This window comes from Botryllus schlosseri, chromosome 1 (assembly GCF_051294905.1).
Source record: "Botryllus schlosseri isolate E-star chromosome 1, Bs_hap1, whole genome shotgun sequence".
NCBI classification, from domain to species: domain Eukaryota; kingdom Metazoa; phylum Chordata; class Ascidiacea; order Stolidobranchia; family Styelidae; genus Botryllus; species Botryllus schlosseri.
In genome coordinates, this window is record NC_137236.1 from 12,347,873 (window position 1) to 12,371,672 (window position 23,800).

General features: G+C 40.1%; 2 protein-coding genes across 3 annotated transcripts in view; both read left to right on the forward strand.

Annotated features, from left to right (window-relative positions):
* LOC145441952 (uncharacterized) overlaps positions 1-21,009 on the forward strand; it is a 42,220-nt gene extending 21,211 nt beyond the window's left edge. The window contains exons 8-15 of the mRNA XM_080319909.1: positions 8,568-8,687; positions 8,750-8,899; positions 10,584-10,703; positions 10,766-10,915; positions 13,690-13,854; positions 13,919-14,032; positions 16,912-17,079; positions 20,630-21,009. Coding sequence (XP_080176035.1) covers positions 8,568-8,687; positions 8,750-8,899; positions 10,584-10,703; positions 10,766-10,915; positions 13,690-13,854; positions 13,919-14,032; positions 16,912-17,079; positions 20,630-20,818 — 1,176 coding nt within the window. The 3' untranslated portion in view covers positions 20,819-21,009. The remainder of the gene's footprint in view (positions 1-8,567; positions 8,688-8,749; positions 8,900-10,583; positions 10,704-10,765; positions 10,916-13,689; positions 13,855-13,918; positions 14,033-16,911; positions 17,080-20,629) is intronic.
* Positions 1-23,800, forward strand: part of LOC145441998 (uncharacterized) — a 230,707-nt gene that overhangs the window by 90,810 nt on the left and 116,097 nt on the right. The window lies entirely within an intron of this gene.

The following is a 23,800-nucleotide window of genomic DNA, read 5'->3' on the forward strand; positions in this document are numbered from 1 at the left end:
GGAACCACACGTGGAGCAATAAATATCAATATATACGAAATTAGATGCAAAAGAAAGGGACTATAGGTGTTGATAGATGTTTCTGTATGAAAAACCAACCTGGATTGAACATTATAACGTGGACAGTAAATATTATTGGTGGCATATGTGAGCGGATGAATATCACTTATTTCAAAGTCGTCTGCGTGTCGAGCCGAGTAGCCGACTGGTCGCCATTAATATTGAGCTTTGGGCATGCAAAGGCTTACGGTGCGAAGCTTGTGACTTGTGATTGAAGAAAGTATAGAGACTTTCGTTGAAGATTCTCAGGACTGATGAATGGGATGCGCATCGTAAAAGGTACAGTAGCCTACTGTATAGTTTTAGTTACCGTGAATATCTACGACTGTACACTAGGGCTGTTCAAAAATAACTTTTTTTTTCAGATTCCAGCCATTCACTGATTAAATTGTCAGGTTACCCTAAAAAACACTGCACACCAAATTTGGTTCGATTCTAACAAGTATAGGACTCCGTAGATCCAATTAAAAATTTTAATTTATTATGTAAAATTAAAAAAAAAAATTCCAAATTTTTCTGCCAACCCCATGAAATTGTTGAGCTGTCTTCAAAGACGTTGCAAAACCAATTTGAGTCAATTCCGACCAGTAGAAGCGGAGTTAGGTGAGTTTTTCGTTGATAAATCGCAGATTATCACCGATCAAGGATGATCCGAGGATTATCATCGAAAAACTCACCTAACTCCGCTTCTGCTGGTCGGAATTGACTCAAATTTGATTTGCAACGTATTTGAAGACAGCTCAACAATTTCATGGGGTTGGCAGTAAAATTTGGATTTTTTTTTTAAATTTTACATAATAAATTAAGAAATTTAATTGGGTCTGCGGATGCCTTTACTGGTTGGAATCGAGTGAAATTTGGTGATCAAGGTTTTCTACTGCAACCTGACGATTTAAGAGGTGACCGGCTTGAATCGGGAAAAAAAAGTTATTTTTGAACAGCCCTACTGTACACACCACCCGGATGACTTTGGTTTCATGATTTAAATATTTCAGTCGCCCCATTTTCAGTTCTATTTTGGGATATAAGTCGACTTGTATAATGACCTGAGACACCACATACTCTGCCGCGGAGTAGTTGAAACTGTTAGCTTGTTATTGACATTTATCGGGTCATAGCTTAGATATGTTTTCATCCACTGCTCGATATGTTTGGCTCACATGCCGCATCAAATGAGGCACCTTTTCTTTCAATACATTGATCATTTAAGTCATGAATCTCTGATATATCATGTCAAATGAGGAGTCGTCAACTCACAATGTACCAGTACCGGTACTTCAAAAGTTGTTATATTTCTGTTAGCCTTTTTGTCTTAGTCTTTATAAGTCATGTCTAGGTTAGCAACTTGGCTTAGTATAGCGACTTACGCATGAATTATTTTTAGTGGAATTGCAAGATACTAGTCGCACAGAAGGAATGAAGACGAGAAAAAGAAACAATTGGATGTTTATCCGGCGTTGGAATTAATTCGCCTTTTCTTGGGACCACTCGTGCTATATTTGCATGCCTCCTAAACAAGAATTATACCTCCAGCAGCAATACTTTTTCATCGTGAATCATGAATGAATATACAGTTGTCCTAATGTCGTCTTGAGAGCGTGAAGAAACTTTTGCGGTATTTTGGCATCGCGTTGCTTTGGGATAGGTATGGATGTAGGCTGAGACGTGAATTTACAAGCTGACATGTAATCTGATTTACAAGGACAGCATGTAGGGTTGTAGGTAGGTAGGTAGGTAAGGCGGTAAAATTACAGTCTCGGTGGTAAATGTACACAGAAGAAAATGTAGATTGAATATACCAGAGGTGACTGTAACATTACAGTCTGGCATGTAAAGTTAGATTACCGGACGGCTGTAAGTTGAATTTATATTGAGTGACGGTAATGTTATATTACTGCCAAGTGGCTTGCCACCCTGCTTCCAGACATTTCGCGGTAAATCGAGGTAATTTTTTTTTCAGTGCACCTAAGTGAGACATTACACAAAATGTGTACTAATTATGCATACTCTGAGTAGCTACTTTGATTAAAATCTTTGTTTGGTAGATTCAAAGGGCATTTATACATCGCATATGACAAGGAATTTTATAAGGAAATTTGGTATTTCTCCATAACGTCCTTCACGTTCCTTCACGCGAATCTACTGTAGTTACTTCTAATCCAGAGTCATCCACTGATCGGGTAACATCCGATACCAGTCACAATTTAACATCGGTGAATGGATGGTAAGACGCAACTATGACTGTTAAAATCGTCATGTAATTAGTATTCTTGCATTTGATAAAACACGAAAGCTTCAGCAATCCTGCGATCCTCGCTATTCCTTCCTAAGCGTTGGAGGTTTATCTAGGCTCCTCCTCGCCATGTTATTCGTGCGAGCCAGGGGTGGCCAAATTTGTGCGTATGTGTGTCGCAGAAAGCCAATACTATGGTTTACAACCCTCCAAAAACTGGGCTTTCTTCACCAGTAAAAAGATGCCCGACAAGCGCGAATATCACGAGATCTCGCCCCAACAAGTTCTTCAACGCGTTATTAAAGTAGGAAGGTATTACGCAAGAAAACGAAACAAATTAATAAAATGAATTTCCTGGATCGAAGATGAAAATGCACCCCCTCCCCCGTAGCTCTTGTGGAATATGAAGGTGAGCCAGTGGAATGTAAAGTTACGGAAACAGCCGTGAAAATAAGGAACACTATTCGGACGCATCCTAACGTTATGGCGGAAATAAAAGAGAAATGCTCCAATATTCCCGCAAATATCCTTCACGGCAAGTTGCAGACGGAGGCGACAGAACAGCAGGCCACGAAACCCGTATCAAATCCAACAAACCAAATATTGGACAAAACATGAGCAATCTGACAAGAAGATTTATACTAAGGGAGGGTTTGCTGACGAAATGCTGCAAGTGGATAACATGGCACGGACATACAATTTTGGTAAAAAAGTCATCCATTCTGAAGACAGTCCTCCTAGCATGATTTTGAACACTGACGAACAAATGATAGATTTGAAAAATCAATGCGTTGCAGGTAACGCGGTTCTTGGCTTCGACAAAACATACAACTTGCTAAACGTCTACGTGACTGCTGTAGTAATAAAAAACATGAAACTAATCAGTGGTAGAACCAATGATCACCCTCTCTTTATTGGTCGATTGTATTTGCACAACAAATCGGATACTGGAACGTATAAAGACTTTTTAGCCAGCTCGCAATATCTCTTGGTTCAGACTTCACTCGGTTAACTGTTGGAACTGATAACGAAATAGCTCTTCATACAACCACCGAGAGCTCATTTCTCAAGTGTACACATATACTTTGCCTGAAACATTTGAAGGAAAATCTTAACGAGAAGCTGCAAAATGGTATTGGAGTCAGCAATGTTATAAGGCAGAGTTTAGTCAAAAATGTTTTGAGTCTTCTCGACAATATCACGGAAGATGAGTTCGAACAACGTCAAAATCAAGTTCTTTCACGCTGCCATTCGGACTGCCCAAAGGTGATTCCATACCTTCAGAACGGAATGTTTAATTTGCTAAAAAATAAAGTTTGGAAAACTGACAAGATATCTCCCGGAAACATATTTTGGACAAATAACAACAACGAGAGTATGAACCATGTCTATAAACGACTTACTGGTTGGAAACTTGAAAAGATTACAAAACTGATTGACACCTTGTACACGGCAGTTTCGACGCAATATGTTGATGCTCGGCGAAGCATAACTAATGCTGGGCCCTATCGTATGATCGGTTGCTGCAATAAATCTCTTGTACCGCAGCGGGATTGGAGCCTTTTTACCGATGAGCAAAAGGAAATGATTTACCATGATTTCTTGAAGTAGGCCTACATTCCCCGGAAAAATTTGCATGCTGATAAAAAGACTTCTGTTTCCAGCGATTCGAAGATGATCACAAGAACTCCACCAAATCGTAGTGGAAGTAAACCAGGCCAATATTCCAGATCTGCCATCAAGCAAAAAACGAAGAAAAAATACTCGTGATTATTGATTGTTGTTAGTATTAGTACAGATGCAGCTACTTGATGTACGTTGTTGAATAAAATCAGTTTCGTTTGGTTATTGAATTTTTTTATTTTTGAACAAGCTAGGGGTTCATTTAAAACAGCTGGGAAGTGGGCATTCATTGGCACGATTGAACTCAACGGAAGTGGGGTCATGTAGTTAGTTGCGGATGTTTAACGGTCGTTATTTCTAGTTCTAGTTCTAGTCGGGGTTTTGAAAAGTTAATAGTTCTAGTTATATAGTTGCACTTTTTGAAAATCCAGTAGTTTGTACAGTCTAATGCAGAGGTCTCAAACACGCGGCCCGCGGGCCGCATGCGGCCCTCGAGAACGTTTTGTGCGGCCCGCGAAGGCATTTTTCAATTTCAAGTATTCGATAATATATTCTAGTGTCATATATCTTTTTTTAGATTTAGGAACTTGAAGTTCACTCTAAAACTACTACAAAAACCTGAAATCTAAACAAACTTCACTATCACATCGCTTCCTAAAATCTACCATGCAGTGGAAGATCGCTATTACGTCACATTTCAGGTTCATGATGACAAAACATGAACCGTTGATGATTCGTGACTGAAAATTGTGATTTTGTTTGGTGCGACCTTTCGTCAAATTACTCGATTTTGGATTGACTGAGTGATAAACTAAAAATGACTCGAGTTGAGTAGGGTCGAACGTTAAAATCAGAGAAGGACTTTCCTCTCGGAATAGTGATTTGGCAATCCTACGGACGCAAAAATCTAGGAAGCTGTCGTGGGGAATAGTAATATATCAAAAGCCCGTAGCTTGCGTTGCGTAGGGTATATAGAATATAGAAATCTAATCAGGTCTGTATGGAAACCATTGGCATTCTGTGGCCCCCGTGACCAGGGCTTTGGAGCCGGAGCCGGAGCCCGGAGCTGGAGCCCCGGAGCCGAGCATTTTCACCGGAGCTGGAGCCGGAGCCGGAGCTCTACATAAAATCTAGCCGGAGCCGGAGCCGGAGCTGGAGCGCGTTATTTAAGGAGTAGCTCCGGCTCTGACCTATTTCATAAGATGCTATTATATATGCAACAACCACATCTGCTGATTTATCATAATTGAACACCAGGCCTGAATTTTAATGCTGTGCACAGCAATGGCATGGAGTAAATTGCGTTCTAGTGCAACTATGATGTTGTCGACAATTGACAAGTATTCAGTATGAAGTCAAAAGCCGGTACGGCGGCACCTATATGTCTTTGTTGCTACATCGGATGTTACTGACGGCTGACGGACTCTAGATTACTATAGATAACTAACCTATTAGTAGATTGGTAATCTATATAGACCAGGAATGGCCAACCTTTTCGGCTAAAGGGGCACATGAAATTGACGAACGAGTGCGCGATCCACTAGCCACGCCAAGCGGGTAAAATTTTCCAAGTTTATAAATAAAGTAGGTGAGTATTGCGGGTCTATTGTATACCACCCGCTAGGCTCAGTTTGCAAGGACACGACTATTCGGCGTCTGGACACATCGTTATCGAAGGTCTCCGATAATATGCGACAATCATTTTGTGCCTACATTTCACCGTCGACGATTTTATGCGAGCGCAAACGCGAAAACACTTTCTTCCGTAATTGCGAATACGGTTAGACTCAATCGGGTAAATTAGGCTTTTTTTCATTTTCAGTAGGGGGTAGGCTACCAAGCAAGAAATCGTGTGACAATTAAACACGCAAAGCGTGAAGAAAAATTTCGCTACTATTCTAGCTTATTGTAATGTACGACGATTTACTCAAAATGTGACTGGACCCTGGATCTGCCAATGCGTCGGAACTGATATTTTAGTCATCAGCATCCCAAGTGTTGCAGCCAGAATTATAATTTTTGGTTGGCAGTGCAAGTTCACAATCTGAGCAATTCATTTTCGATAATATAATAGGACATTACCTCGCGGGCCACGCTAAACCCTCTCGCGGGCCACATTTGCGGTCCACCCCTGATATAGACAGGACCATTCGATAATTTTAGAGCCGGAGCCGGAGCTGGAGCCGAAGCAGTGGTTATAATGCGGCTCCGGACCTGGAGCCGGAGCTAATGTATGATAGAAGAGAGCTCCGGAGCCGGAGCTGGAGCAGTTAAAATTTACGGCTGCTCCAAAGCCCTGCCCGTGACGTATATTTGGTTACATCCTGGATGTTGTTTGTTCTCTCTGTCCATGTTATTATCGGTGGCGAGTAAGGTAGTGGTACGCTCCACAACTGTAACACCAATGGATTCTTCGAGATTAGTCATTTCTATTTCGGGGGTTCTTAACCAGGGGTCCGTATCCCCTTCGTGGTACAAAGCGCCATAGGGGGTACCAGAAGAATTGTGGAAATTGGCCTGTGGATATTTTCTGGGCTGATTTATTCAACTGGAAAATATTCTTCGCGCTACGCGCGGTTTTAACGCTGGTTTAATTTGACTTTGGCAATGACTACTTATCAAGTTATCACGAGTATATCAGAAACCCCGATTAGGCTACGCTGCTCACATGCTCTGATATCAGATCTATCTTTAGTGAATTCTAAAATATTCTACATAAAATTGTGGCATTTCAAAGGTCCAATAGCTGCAATATTACAACCCGACAGCTTTTACGATATCATCATGCGTCCTCTCGCATGATGTCTAAACTCATTATTTCTAACAAATTATGCCCGGCACAAAAACTATTTTATTCAAATATTGAAAATGTAATTTGTTCGTGCCAAGCGTGAATATAGTAATAGTAAATTACATTTTCTCGGTGGTTGTGGAATGCCTGTCTGCAAGGTGCCGTTAAATAAGGCCTAGTTGGATATTATAGATTGAATATCCCTATTTATTGATGCTACGGCCCGCGGGTCATCACAAATTTGGAAATTGGCCCGCGAGCACATTTGAGTTTGAGACCTCTGGTCTAATGGCAACAAAGAGGGTTTGGAAAGTGAATTTAATTGTCACAAGTCACAACAGCGCACTTGGGTACATTGATTTTATTTTAAATTTGAATTGCTCATACGACGTACGTTGGCCCTTTATATACGAATTTCGTCAATAATATTGGTATTGTTGTACATACTAATGTCATCGTTTCTCGAGCCATTTGAAGGGGTGTCTTCGAAAATTTAGCGCAACTAAGATATATAATGAATGCAAAACATTGGTAAATAATCAGTTTGTTATATGTTATAATTACTTGATCTCTCATCAGGTTTGTCGCAAAAGTCAAAATATATTGGAATTGCCTAAACGTATGAAAAAGAAAATTGTTAGACGCACACGATTCCAAAGAGGTTGTTGTTGTTAATTATTTAAAGAAAAATTTGGCACTTATCACCTGTCGGATTTTTGCACCACGGTCAATAATGGCGTAAGAAGAAAAGAAAACCAGTCAATGATGGCGTGCGTATTGGATATAGAAGACATAGTATCGCTCAAAATTGCGTCGGGGCTACATTTGGCGCAATCTTGGCGAGAACGAACTATATTCGCAAATCTTATCTTTTAATAACTCGAGCCTTGACACAAATCTTCTGAACATTATGTTTTAGTATTAGCGGATATCAATTAGGCTATACCCATTAAAGTTTGAGGCCAATCGCGCAGATTCGATGTTATTCAGTTTCAAGATGTCACTCAGATCAGATTCAACGGTAGAGTTGATGGAGAGGGTGTTTTCAAAAATTCAGGGATGGATGCAGAATGGATGCTGTTCCATTCTGTAGTGTGGGGATTTGATTGCAAAGGGCTCTACTATTGAAATAGAAAAACAAAGTACCATTGAATCGCGCGCAGCGAGTAGGGCCCTACCATTAAAATAGAAAAACGAAGTAACTAATCGCGCGCCGCGAGCGCGCAACGAGGAGGAGCCTCGATAAACTTGCAACACTTAGGTAGGAATTCTGGAGCCAACCTCGGTCGGACTCGAACTCGCAACCCATTGGTGTTGCAGCTGTCCAATATGCCGCTTCGTATTGTCGGCATTGAAATATCCTTAATCGAGTCATTAAAACCCTAAATTCGGCTCCCGAGCGGCAATGTCAGCAGCATTGTCGGCAATGTCGGCATTGGCGAAATTGGTGACATTGGCGACATTGGTGACATTGGTGGCATGTACAAATTAAAGACACGTGTGATATTATAATCACGAGTTTCCGGAAGAAGTGGATTTCTGACAACGCAGGATTCGTCTCATTTTGAATTGAATTTTCTTTTTCGCTGTCGTAGTGATATTGCGATTGATAGTAAATTAAAATTCACGGTAATTGACCATCATGTTAAGGTTAGTGTAACTTTATTTCGTTCTGCTAAACAGTTCACAGGTATCAGGCTCCTATATTAACGCATATACATCTTGTTTATAGAGGTTAATCAGAACGTGAACGAACGTTCGCTCCATCCTTATTAAATGAATAACTTTATCGACGCATTTTATTGGACAATAAGTAGCCCTATATGAATTGGTGATATCGATGCGTTGTTTCATTTTCAGATCTCTAACTTATGGATGAAGGTTCAGTTCCATTCATTCGATGCCGATTCATGGCGGGAAACCTTTCAAAACATGAAATGCACCGTCTCCTGTTGCATTGTTGTTCCGGATATACCAGAGGTAATGTTGAATAAGTATTCAACTAGCCTGACGCCACCAAATCTGCTAGTGCGCATTAACAGTGTGGGGAAATAGACGTGAAAAAATGGATCGAAGCTGCCAAAATCGCAGAAGTGGGGCCAATGGAGGAAGTGATCTTATCATCGTTTGATTGTATTCCACTCCGAATTGAAGACATTCGGTTACTTAATGCAATGCAATATCGCTCGAAGGTGAATAGAATGAAATATTTGAACTGCAAAAAATATAGATTTTTGATTGGAGATTTTGTAATGGCAATTATGTCATCTCTGTGGCCAGGGCCGTAACTGCCGCACCTCACGCCCCCTAATTGGGGATGAGGCGAGCTCGAAGGGGGGAAAATTATCATGTGATTCAATGGAAATTATCTATTATTTATTTTGAGATTTTTGCAATATTTCCCAAATTATCATCGCGCCTTGCAAAATTTATTGTCGCTTACTAGCATCAGATATAATATGATTATGCTTGCCTAAAAGAAAGAAAAAAATAATTTCGAGTTTAAGAAATAGGTATTTATCGTCGGACATTACCCTGTCACAACAACTCAAGGCATATGAAGTTCCCGTTAACATGGGACTCTTAGAATTGTGCTGAAAATATCGGCGACTATAAAATGTTGGACGAAAAAAACGCCTCATGTTGACTGAAACTTAAGTGAGGCATTCTAGGATATGTGTTCTAATTGAGGATACTCCGAGTGGCCACTTCAGAAGGCATTTATACATCACATATGACATGGTCTTATATAAGGAAATATGTTATTTCTCCATAAGGTTGTGTGTTTCTCCGCGCGCATCTATCGTAGTCACTCCCAATCCAGAGACATCTACCGACCAGGTAACGTCGGATACTAGTCACAATCTAGCATCGGTGTATGGATGATAAGACGCAACTATGAATGCTAAAATCGTCATTTATTTAGGATCATAGCACTGAATGAGTTCAATTTTTGCTGAAGTTTTCGAGTTTTACTAACTGCTACAGGAAACTTCATTTCTCTCAAGCGAATTCAGATGCTTTCATCACCCCTAGTGTGGGGAAGCGAGTGGCGCAGTGAGTTAAGCGCCTGCGTCACGACACCAATGGTGGTGGTTCGAATCCCGGTTCGGACTAATTACTATGTGTCGGAGGTTCTATGGGCTCCTCATCGCCGACCTCACTGCTAGTCAGTGACATTAAAAGCCCAGCTACAGTGAGCCGAGCTATAATTCGGTAGCAACAGAGACGATTATCAACTGATGAAGTGTGCGTGAAAGAGACTGTGAGAGTGCAAGAAGAATGAAAAAGTGAAGCAAAGATACGACGATAAAGCGAGAGTGGAAGAACGTCAGAGACCCGAAAAAATGAAATTCATTGTGTACTGTCCGTGTAATTGCAATGTCGTGGAGCACAAGGCCTTAACCTGGCTAAAAGCACCACTATCGTATCCAATAATAATAATAATAATAATAATAATAATAATCACCCCTAGTGTGAGATCCACGTAGTGATGAGGGATACAAGTTCTTAATATGCCAAAACAGACAAGCGGCCGGTAATATTTTAAGAACAAGTTTCGGGAATAAGTGGATTCTCGATTACGCAGGATTCGTCTAATTTTGAATTGAATTTTCTTTTTCGTTGTCATTGTGATATTGCGAGTAAGCGTAAATTAAAATTCACGTTATTTTGACCATCATATTGAGGTTGTTATAGCTTTATTTCGTCCGCTAAAAAGTTTACAGGTATTAGGCTCATATATTAACGCTTATACATCTTGTTTACCAAGGTCAAACAGAACCTGAACCTACGTTCGCTCCATCGTTAATCCTTAATTCATATTGGGCAACTAGCACATGAATTACGAATATCGATCCGTTGTATCATTTTCAGATCTTAAACTTAAGCGTGAAGGTTCAGTTCGATTCTTTCGATCCCGATTCATGGCGAGAAACCTTTCAAAACATGAAATGCACCGTCTACCGTTGCACTGTTGCTCCGGAAGCACCAGAGGTGATGTTGAATAAATATTCAACTGACCTGACGTCACTAAATCCGGTAATCCGCATTTACAGTGTGGGGAAATGGACGTGAAAAAATGGATCGAAGCTGCCAATATCGCAAAAATGGGGCCAATAGAGGAAGTCATCCTGCCTTCGGTTGATAGTATTGCACTCCGAAGTGGGGATATCCGATTACTGAATGCAATACAATATCGCTCGAAGGTGAATAGAGTAAAATATTTGAACAGTAAAAAATATAGATTTTTGATTTGGGATTCTATAATGGCAATCATATCAACTCGTTCGTCAGGGGCGTAACTGCAGCACATGACGCCCCTTAATTGGGCGTGGCAAGAGCTCGAAGGGGCGCCAAAATTAATATGTGATTCAATAGTAATTATGCACTATTCATTTGGAGATTTTGGTAATATTTTCCAAGTTATATCTTGGCCTCGCGAAATTTAATGTCGGTAACTAGTATCTGATATAATATGATTACTAGGGCAAGTTTTTGGCAGTTAAATCAGTGGAAAGTCGCATTTATTTTTGAAAAAATTTGAAAAGTTGCAGAAGTTGCATTTTGACCACATTTTGCTCGGTTGACTAAAAAAAGGTCAATTTTCCGGCTCAGCTCCCGAAATACCCGTAAAAGCGTTATTTCGGTGCTGATTTACGGTGTTTCAGTCGAATTTGACCGTATATTTCACCAAAATCGAAAATATTTTCACGAAAAATCGAGAAAGTTGCAAAAAGTTGCACTGTAAGATTCCTTCAAACAGCTTAAAACAGCATTCTACATATCTTTCGAGGATTTAGGAAGCTGCTGGAAGCTGTAAAACAAAGTTGCAAAAGTCGCAAGCTTGCCCTATACTAGGGGTAGGCAAACTTTTGAGCTCGCGGGCCGCATTCAACATCTGAATCCATTCGCGGGCCACACTATATAAAAATGGGAATATTAACCAAAACGCAATATTGATATTTGATTATATAGTGAGGACATGGAGATAATATACCTAAGTGCTTATTTAAAACAAGCCAAACATTGCTATGATGATATCGTACACGCGCCAGAAACATATAGTGGCGAGATTTCATAGGCTGGCGGACCTCAATAACCAATTTGTCTAAACTATAGAGATGAAGGTCGGTTGGCCCGATTCTTAGAACAGGATTGAAATTTAAATCCGCGAACAACGATCTGTACATAGATTTACTAATTTTATTTTTGGTTAAGTTCCAGGACACATAATGCTGATAGCATCATAACCATGTTAGCTTCAAACACGCTTCTACTATGTGTTGATAAAATATAAATACCCCAGTTCTACGCATACAAACGAATCTAACTAAGACACGCTTGAATCGTTTTTTATAGGAAACAACACTGAATTAATTAAAAATGGAGTGGCCAATTGGAAATCCAACTCGTGATCCAAATTATGTCAATTTCGTTGCAGCTATCCCATTGTGATATTGATTATTTACCTTAGATCAGTGACTCTCAAACTTTTTAAGACACGCCCACCTCAACTGATGCTAAAAGATTTCGCGCCCCCTTCTCGTCATGTCACAAAACGCAACCAGGATGCTAGCAAACCGAACGGGTAGTTTGATGGCATGGAAGGTTACGACTGTGGATGAAATATTTTTAAACATATATTTCAGAGTAAATATATAGCAATAATTATGAATTGGATGAAAATTTTGTTCGGTCGAGCTCAGTTTCGCGCCCATTCAGATGCTTTCACGCCCCCGAGGGGGGCGCGCCCATCAGTTTGAAAACCACTGTCTTAGAATTATCATGGTTAAATATACTAAGAAAATATTAATCAAGTTCCTACAATAATTCGATTTTCAGTACGCATTTTATCACAATTTTCAAAAAGTTTCTTTAGACTCTCGCGGGCCGCACCGAAAGGCGTGGTGGGCCGCATGCGGGCTATAGTTTACCCACCCCTGATCTAGCGATTACAGCGATAATGGAAGATTTTAGTCGAAACAGCCCCATAGGTTATCTCCAAAATAAGAGCCAACTTGAAAAAATAAGGCCATATTCGAAATCAGTGCCCTTCAGAGCCCCCAACCCTATACTTACTTTGTCTTCCTAAAAATATGTGTTGGCCAGTGTAAACATCGCAGATGTTGCGGGCCGGAAAATAAACGTCTGCGAGCCGCATGCGTTTGGTATCGCACAATAGTCCAAACCTTGGTTTGACGAATGCAACCAGGAAAAGCAGCCAGACATGTTTATCGTTGCCACATAGCTCAATATACACCAGCAGCTCTGATTCTGTCTCTCTATAAACATTCCCACAATTATCGGTGATAAGTAGTGGGGAAACAGATATAAGTACGGTTTATCACCCTATGGGAGCACAAGAACAACGTGTTTTTTTCAAGGGGGCGGTTGGCTCACGACAACTGGACAATTCTAGTTATGTTATATCTGTTCTCTAAATTATAACGAAATGCAAGTAATCTAATTCTAATCTAGTTTGTGAAATGTTCCTATGCTCTAATTCTAATTCTCATTTAATTTGGTAAAATATGTGTAGCATTAATTCTATTTCTAATCTAATTTGGAAAAATTGTGTAGCTCGAACTCTAATTCTAATCTAATTTAAAAAAGATGAAGATTTTCTAGTTGACCAAGTCTGGTGGAGACCTCAAAGTGAAAATGTCCCATGCGACGGAAACAATTACCGTAATTTCATAGCTGCTCGTGCTCACGTGTTGAAGCAGAGATTTGCGTGGTGGCAGGTATATATGCCTACTTGGCAATACATGCAACGCACGCTCCATAAAGTTACCACCAATTGTAAACATATTTTTAAGAGAAAAAACGGCGTGACTTAATTATGCCAATAGAAGATAATATATTCACACAAAGTGAAGCAACTGCAAACTATCGAACGCCGTCCATTAATGCTCTAGAATCGTCATTACACGATCATTAGTTTACTTATGAATAATAATGCATTTAATCTGCCTTTCAGGTAAAAACGTTGATATTCGACGGCTATCCATCTTTTACATCGAAGACTTGGAAGGATTTAGGGACAAGCATACGGAATTGTAATGTCTCTACCATCTCTTTCATTCGCCATTTCGAGTTTGTACCTAATTTTGAAGCCCTACAACAAGGCCATGCCGCCTTAGCGGTGCGTGCTATTTCGTGCGCGCGGAATACATATCTTGACATGTTATACATTTTGTGGTACTTAGGCACGAAGATTCACGGTCACATCCTATCTTCCGAAACCGTGGTATCAAATGGAACTCTCGATTCACGATGCAAAAAATGAAACGAATATGTCGCAAGCTGTGAGCAAAAATCAGGTAATCATTATCGGTTATTTTAGGGTTACCATATTTTTGAATCGGGAAAGGAGAACACTTTTTGAAAATTTTCAAACACAGAATACTGGAGAAAAATCTTGAAAAAACGGTAAATTTTTCCAAATTTGTGATCGGTTGACCAAAAAAAAGTCAACCTTCTCGCCCCCCGTCCAAAATACAGTTTTTCTTTTACATTATAACGATTTGATTTGGAATTTTTGCAAGAACGTTATGTAAAACATTTCGAAATGATGTACTTGATTTCAGTTTCAAAATATTGCTGTCGTTTGAAAATCAGCTATTCGCACATGCTCAACACCACTATTCGCCACCAGCGGAAACGGCATCTGCGATGGCAATAGCATTCCATCGAAGGAAAATCAGCTGATATGAATAGGCAATTGGGCATAATGCCTTGGCGTGCAGTGGACAAGACACTACCAAAACCGAGATGCTCGGAGAACGGGACTATATAGGGACGTCCCCAGTAGATCAAGCTTTAGAAGGAAATTTTATTTCAGGTAGTAAGGTGTCGCGTTAGCCCCAATATCGATTGCTTAGTCGTTGAAAGGCGTTGTCAGTTGTCGTGCGCAGGTCACAGTCCAAAATAAAATTAATGATCATGATTTTTTGTATTGTATTTGTACTTATTTAATATAATATTACTTCTTATGTGCTAACTATATGCTCATCGCCCATGCTTCATGCGTAAGCCGCATATAATAGGGTTACCATACATCCGGAACTTTACTTCCCGCACATGTCCGGAATTTCACTGTTAAAACTGCGTCCGGGTGGAATTTCTAAAATATGCCTAAATGTCCGGAAGACTTGAAGTAAGCTCTTAAATATTTCCTAATTTAATGTAAACAATGTTGTTTTTGAGCATATTTATGTTACATGTAATTCTTCACGTAGCGCGGAACTTAGCGTCATATACATTGGTTTTAGTGTGTGTACACCACCCTCGCAAAAACTGCGATCAAAAATAAATAAAAACAACATTCATTTACAGAAATAAGTCTAATTATAATTACAATTACAAGATAACGGTATATTCATTGAGCCGGCTTAGGCCATTCTCATTATTCCAATATAGTGGTACTAAACCTGGGGGTAGTTTGTCTTTATTTTGGAGTTCGCGAAGATGTTGAACGTAATCAGCTTCCAAAATAGGCCGTGAGTAAGTCTGGGCAATTGTGCCGCCCTTTAGTTAGTAATCAGCCCATCAAATTTTAAGTTGGGAAAGAAGTCGCGACTATAAAAGTTTGGAAACCACCGGATGTGTGGTATTTATATAGCTCATTGGTGTATAGTGCGCACCGGCATTAGGCTGATAAATAATGTTATTGGTGTGACGTAAACATGACTTAACGATCTACAAACACGCTTCTTGCATTTTGGAAGCCATCATCCTTCACCAGCTCTACCGGTAACTCTGATTATGTGGGCGGAGAGAGGATCAAATTATATAGTAATATACGGAAGAACTAATATTATTGACATAATTCATTCAAATCAGATGTTTTGGGGCGAGGGGCTGAAAACATGTGACTTCGGCCCTGGTCACAACTTTCAACACACAACCACATACTCCTGAACGTGATCGTGACCACCTCGAGTCGATAGACAAAGCTTGCTGGTGTGACGTCATGTTGATCTACAATGCGCTCATACCTTATTTTGAAATCCGCTAGTTGGCGCTAAAGAGCATCTGGAATCTGTGATACAAAAATATTCCAACATTTTTCCCTACCATAGCAAAAATCTTAGCTTGAAACGAGCCACAACACATACCTTCAATAATATGAATTTATGGCGTCACAATGAAATGTAGGCGATCGAATGGTGGTTATTATTGTGTGGTGATACGATGCGTCTCCACGGCTGCTGCAAGGTGTTTGATGCAGGTGGGTATGACACCTAAGCAATGTAAGCAGTGCGGAGCAGTTCCAACAAGGGCTGATGAGAATTTAAGGAAGCTCAAAAAACTCGACGACATTTTCTTGACCAAAGTCTGCAGCTGTTGCTAGCCTTTACAATATATATGGAAGAGCCGTATTCTATCATTGTTAGCACGGAAATGATTGTGACCTGCGCTGGCGCAATTAGTTATTAGGTTTCTCGTTGAACACCATGATTTGTCATTGATTGATGACCAGGCCCAATTCGAGGGTTCAATTGCAAATTTCAACCCGTTGGTGCTACTGTCCTATAAATTTTACAAGTCTTGCGTAAACCGCAAGGAAAGAAACAACACCAAGACGATACGCGTTGAATGCACAATCAACGAAAATACGGCGCGACGGGTAGATTGGGAGCAGAGATGGAGAAGATGACATTTTTTTAAATCAACATCTCTGAAATAAGGGTAAAAGCGGGTAATTCGGGAGTTGACTAAGAAAGATGACCTTTTTCTTAGTTAACACCACAGAAGTATTGTAAAAAGGTATGTAATTGGAGAGTCGGGATAAAGCGGTGACATTTTGCAGTAATTCACGTTTTATAAAGTATTATAATTCACAGGCCTTCACAGTACACTTCTGATTACTAAACTTAATTTATAATCGATCGACTGTGTACAGTTTATGCGGTGTCGTACATGGGTGTGTTTTAGTTAGCACCAATATTGACAGTTTTTGAGGAAGCCAAGCAATGCGCAGATGACGTCTGGATGATAGTTGTATTTTATTCGAAATCACACAGAAAGTCTCCTTGTCTGATAGCCACTTTTCTGATTGAGATAAAGCATATATTTTTAAAATGTTATGATGGCTGATTAGATTGACCATTTTTTTTATTATTATTTTCTAAATATAAACCCACAGATGCATATTACAATAACAATTGTTTTATTAAAGCCAGTAATGGATTTTTAGAAAAAGTCGTTGGATGTTGCGATTGGCCGGTTGAAAGGAAAGGCATTTGCGGAGTCTCTTGGAGGCCTCATTGCTTCATCCGGTTTCGAAGAATTGGTTTTGCTGAATTTTAATTGGCTAAGTCTCGATACCATAACATCGATCGGTAAGGGGCTTCATCAATACAAGGTAAGATATGTCGGCCATCCGACTTCTACTTTCAGCTTTAGCGTTCCTTGGAAGAGTTACACCAGAAAAATTACCATAACTTGACGTTGCAGATGCTACTCGGTATTCTTGTCTTCTCAACGCTAAAACCAGCATGTCTTAGCCCAACCAGAGAATAAATAGTAGAGATTATGTGATGTCTGCTACTGTTCCTGAACATAGCCCAGTTCGTTTGTCTCATCTTGTGCAAATGCAATTCATCTGACTGTGCTCATACAATTCCGACCACTAATATCGCATTTAGAAATTGCTATCCCATGTAAGTGTGCATAAAGAGTTTCATGACGCTTGACTATATACTACGGCAGTGGTTCTCAGCCTTTTTGGCTTCGCGGAAACCTTTTGACCGTCACGGACCCTCGAGGACCCCCTCAAGTTTTAGTTCAATTTTAGCTCCATTATGGTGCAATTTTCATGTCTGTCTTGTGCAACTATGAACTGTATAGGCTTGTGATAAACAGCAAAATAATGATTTTTCTTGAAAATATAACATCATACAAATTATTTTTAAAAATTGGTAGACTTCTATTATTTCAAAGCCAATGTTGCTGCTGTATTTCTTGAAGTACGTGGTCGTGTCTTGAAAATCCGCGTCTTAATTTTGATATGAACGCATAGTGCAGAAATCCATTTCCGCAAAGATAGATGGAGGCTAATGCAATATTAACGCATAACGCTTCCGACGATACTTTTGGTGTGATTGTAACATTTATGGCGTCAAAATGAAGAAACATATATTTTATTCTTATTTTATTATATTATTATCTAGCGCAGCGACGGGCAACATACAGACCGCGGGCCAGATTGGGCCCGCGACGGCATTGTGATCGGCTGACACAGAGTGTCTACCGTAAAAGTGAAATCCTAATCTAAAAGTATAGACAAATTTTATGCGCCAAATAATGGATACAAGTTTTCCAACCTGAGAAAGACTGTCATGAAACGACTTGTTCAATTCCGGTTTACATATATATTTACGAGCAAACATTTTCGACCATGAACAATTGAACATTAACAAGACAAGACTGCATACAAATGTAAGTGGTGATATGAATTTCACGATTGGAGCGTAATGCTTTGATAGCAACGAAGATCTCCTTGTTCGTCAAAAAACCGGCCTTGTCGATATAGGGAATCCGCAATAAGAATGCACCAAATCGAATAGGCGAGCTCTAAGCGCAGGGATTACATTGTCCGATTTATGACGAGTGTCAGCTGAAAATATTTGAGTTCATTTCAATATGAATACTGTTCAATTGTATATCGAAGTTCCGTACCTCCAAGAAGCTGTTCAAATCATGGTTGTGTATATCACAGGATGAAATTGATTTCTTAGCGAGGTTTCAATCCCTGCATTGGGACAAATTAGGAAAATTCTTCGGGAATTTTTATTTCAAACGACTGTACACTAATTTGTTGAGACTGACAACTTCAAATCGAGAAGGTTTCGCAGACATTACGAAGTCACCCTGATTGACGTTACTATCTCATTATTTTTATTTTTTCACAAACCCCAACAAAACGTCTCTAAACAGCAATATGTTAGTATCAGCAGGTTAATGGAAATTGGAAATGAAAATGAACTCCCACACTCCGATAGTTCATGTCAGACGAATATTATGATGATATGAGTCATGAGGTTTTAGCAGTGGTGGTGTGAAACTGACTATAATGCTTTCTCTAATTAAAAAATAAAATGAAAATTAGGTTATCAACCATTCAAAAAATTTAGAGGTCTCGCGGACCCCCTGAAATTGCTTCGTAGACCCCTAGGGGTCCTGAAACCCCCGGCTGAGAACCGCTGTACAAGTGCCTTCAACACCAGGCCTGAGTAAGCTATAATACAATCAATGAAGCAAATGACGACCGGAACAAAATTTAGAGGATCCGTTTACATATACGTCATATTAAAGGCAACTATGATTCATTCGGATATGCTTCTTATATATTATATCCGGTGATATTATCGAGGACATGTCAGTAAAAAATATCAGTATCTAGCACGCTACACGTTTCGCAATGGCTATACTGTCATGGCATTAGTGAAATATCGATGAAAAATTCGACTGTCATGATCAATCGAGTTTCCCTATGGCGTGCGACCGGTTGCTATGCAGTCGACTACGCTTAATTTCGACACTTTGGTTTCACTTACATTTGGCATCAACACAGCAGTGTTCGAATTAAGCAGAAAATTCGATTGATGGTCATAAGTAAAGCAGGCAAACAACGGAAGAAAAATATTGAACGACTGCGTAACATATGCATTGCTGCTGCGAAATACTGCAGCAATTGGCATTGATGGCATGAAACAGACCCCAGGACAGTAATTCTTCAAATTCAGTATCAACTATTGTTGCTAGGGATGAAACGGTATTTCCTTCACCATTCTGTCTATACGCAGGACGCAATTCTATAGCGAACTGTTGTTGTGTCATAACTAAACGACATGAATGCCGAACCTGTGCACGAATTGAGCGAAAATTATCACCGGGAATTATTAACGTGTCATTTTATGACTTTTGTTACGTTCCTTTCTCTAACAGTTTCGCCGATTGCAAAAAATATCCGGGTTATTCTGTGTCCTGCTGTCCCGAATAAGCGGGTTCATTCATAGTTTACAATTTGGGCCGTGCCATAGGAAGTGAATACATCAATATATATTTGCCATGAAACAAGAGTCGAAGGTATTTCGACATATTATTACATCGTGCGCTGTAAATGCATCGATGTACAATAACTGTATTTACCAAATATGCCACATCGTATGACTTTCAAATTGGACCGTCGGCAGTTTCCCGTCAAAATAATTTCTTTTACACCATTTCCTACGGGCGAACACGAGTCAAATACACCAATACATATGTAGAAATATCCCTGTAGAGGAGAGTGTCCTGCTCACGTTTACAACCTTTTTTGTGCCTTCTGGGGTAGCGCACGAAAATCGTACTTTGTGCAGCAACGCATAACACCCATGTAGAGGCGTTGCAGAACACCCGATCGAGATTATTGATTTTCTTCGTTTGGTCACTACATACATGGCCAGCGTCAGCGTTCCTACTCAAGTAGATGTGGAATTCATGCCGCAAATTTAAAACAAAATGCTTAAGATGTGGCAACTGTGTCCCTGCAGAGTAAATGACAAATGTGCTAAATAACAGTTTTGTGGTTGTTGGCTTTCAGGTTTTGCATACAAACACAATATCACATAAATTCGCAGACTGTTCGACTGCGGACTATATATATCGAACGCTTCTGACTACAAGTGATTGCTGGTCTCTACGCGGACCGGTCTGTCTGAAGTAGTATGGTATCTAAAACAGAAGATTGGCATAACAGACCATGTAAGAAACTGAAGCGAAACATTAAAACAATTGAGAATGACTTCTCGTTATGAAACTACAAAAACGCAACGGAATAGGCTGTTGGTATGACCATACTGAGCCCTCTATTAATATTCAGTCTGACTGACACCTTTTCGATTACTAACTGGCTCGTTCTGTTGACTCAGATCAAACGATTGGCTGTTGCTACCAATTCAATCACAGCGATATTGGATTTAGTTTCAACTATCCAGGCGAAGAAGATTTACGTGGAAGAATGTGACGGTATTCGTACTGAAGATATATTGCGGAGGGCTCCGCAAATAAACGTATTGTCCAAAGAGGAATGGCACATGAGATTTACAGACATTGAATAAAACATTGTTTTAACACTATTCCTAGGATAATTTTCAATCGATTTGTATTAACTTCACCAAGCTGACTTACATGATCTGATGTATTAACCTCTTATCAATTCCGAAATCCAAGTGAATGTGCATATACAGATATTTTGTATATACTTTTTCTGATAGACATGTTTGTATGCCTATATAACTGTGGTATACGTATTCATACCCATTGTGATCACAGTCTTTGATTCAGCTAAACCAGTGGTTCCCAACGTGGGCGATATCGCCCCCCAGGGGGCGATTTGTCGGTCCAGGGGGGCGAAAATAGCCAAGGGGGCGATAGGGGGGCGAAAATGGACGAAGGGGGCGATAGGGGGGCGATTGCGCGTTGAAATGGTTATATTGGCGTTCATGAACATAACTGCCACACCCAAACCCTCAATTGGGATGGGGGGCCCACAGTTTTTTCGTGAGTTAACATTAAATAAATTATAAAGTATTATTTTGGAAATTAAGGCAACTTTTTCCAAAAAATTTCGCGCTGCGCGCCATTTCGTGGTCGCATATTCATCGCTTATTGGTTACCCTTCCTCCAAGAAATAATACGCATGAGTTATAGAAATGGGCATCTCGGCGTCAGCCATTATCGCACCAAGACATATAAAGTTTCAGGCCATGTAACATGCGACTCCGAGAAGTGTGCCAGAATGAGAAAACCTCGGCGGAAAAGGACTGCCTTTATGCTGACCGACTTCGATATAATTGTCCATGGGCGCCTAAACGGCTGGCGCCAAATGTTTCGGTCCTGGCAATCAAAACCCCACAAAAAATGCCATCTCGCAGAGAAAAATTAATTGCCAGTGCAGAAATACCAATTTGAAATCGTGTGCGTCTTTTAGTTTAGTACGTATGGGCGATTTGAATATCTTTTGACATAACAGACAGGCCACGAAATGTCATTACGTAACGAAGTCATTATACCCACGGGTCCGTCCGAATATGTTGATCATATTGACCGATTCAATCATGAATGATAGAAATTTTTCGCGCTTCGCGCGAAGTAAGCCGTCTAACTAAAGAGTCCAAAAATTTGTGCTGAGAAGTTGCGGTAAAGAGGTATCGGGGGAGTTGGGTCTGAGGGGTGCAGAACTTTGCTTTATCGCCCTATGGAGGAGGGTCAAGACCAACGTATTGGGGGGGGGGCTGACGGAGTGCTGTTACGGTCCTTTTGGAATCAAGTCGGAGAAATCACCTTTTTTGTTAGTCAAATCACCAAAATTTAGCTGGAAAAGTGTGATTTCGAGGCCGAGCCGAAAAGTTGACCTTTTTTCTTAGTCAACTCGCCTGTGATTTCAGTCTGTATGCCCATTTTTCGGTTTCCAATATTTGGGGGGCGATGATCGGTCTGGAGTTGGAAAAGGGGGCAATGAGTCGAAAAAGGTTGGGCACCACTGAGCTAAACGATCAAATGCTGCAGGTCATGCCAATAACGTTGTTGAATTTTAAGAATGATAGGGAGCAACGTCTGTTCTAAGTCCTAGAAAATATATAATATACCAAACGATTATTAGATACCAGAGAGTTGAGTGGAATTACCAATTTTGTCTTTTTTGGCCGACGATAGTAACTGACGATAGTAACTGACGATAGTGGGGAAGCGAATGGTGCAGTTGGTAAAACACTGCAGTCACGACACCAATGGTTGCTGGTTCGAGTCTCGGCTCTGCCATGTTTCTATGTGTCGGAGGTTGATCTGGGCTCCTCATCGCTGACCTCACTATGCATCCTGACACCCATATGCAGTGTCGTACGAAAAGCCCGGATGAAGCAAGTAAAGTCGAGCTTACGAAAATAGGCTGCAAATGACTCTGATGAGGACGCGTGCCAGAGAGAGAGTGGAAGACGTGAATGAGAGTGTGACTGGAAGTCGTCCTGAGAAATCGTTCCACAGGAAAAGACCAAGCAAAAAGGATAATATTCATGATCGGGAGCAAATGATCTTATCAGCGATAAGCGCCAGAAATTGTTCAATAAAATACAAATACAAACTTACGATAGTAGTCCATCATATATTTCATTGATTTTCCGAATCCTTACATCGCCCAACTACCTAAAATATTGTGAATTTGATGACTACCCATATACTGTACAGATGTAAGAAATGACCCCCCCAGCCCCGATTACATAAGTGAAAATATTATACCACTCCAATAAAACATGGCGACACATCGTTCGAACTTAGCGGCTGTTGGTACGAATCGTATATAACCGTGATTTACTCAGATGTTATTCCAGGGTTACCATATGCTCTCTTTTAAGAGAATCTGTCCTCTTTTTTAAATAAATTGCAAGTGTCCTCGGAGGATGCGTAAATGTCATATTTTGGGAAATTCTATGCCACAGAACACAGAACACAAGACCCCTTTATATTCTCAATGTTATGTGAAGTGCTCAATCCTTTTAAATCCATTTTAACTACTAAAGAGTCATACATGTCAATAAAATGTCACGTCACAATTGAACATTCGTGACGTTATGGTAGCAATAATTTGACCTCACCGCAAACCCACTAATTAGTGGGGGGTAGCTTGAAGAGGCAGAAAATTATTTCGCGAATCAACAAAAATTATTGAATATGAGGGCGATTTCTAACAACTTGAATATTTTTCGCGCCTCGTGCGATTTAGTATAATGAAATATATACTTTTCAATGGGTAGCCGTAGCGCAGAGACAAAAATATGTATAATTTATGCAAAATATTAGCATTTCAGCCCCTGCCATTACTTCTCCACGACAAATGTACCAAGACTTTTGAATATTCCTGTCAACATACTACTTCCCGAACTGTATTACCCGACCTTTGCCGAAAATGACATCAGTATGTCGCCCTAAACCATCAATATATATCACAGCCTAGGCGCGGAGTAGTCCTGTGATTGATATCTGAAGTAACCACTTCCCTCATCCCTAACAGTACAGTAAATCTGATCACGCGGACTGGGTGAAGA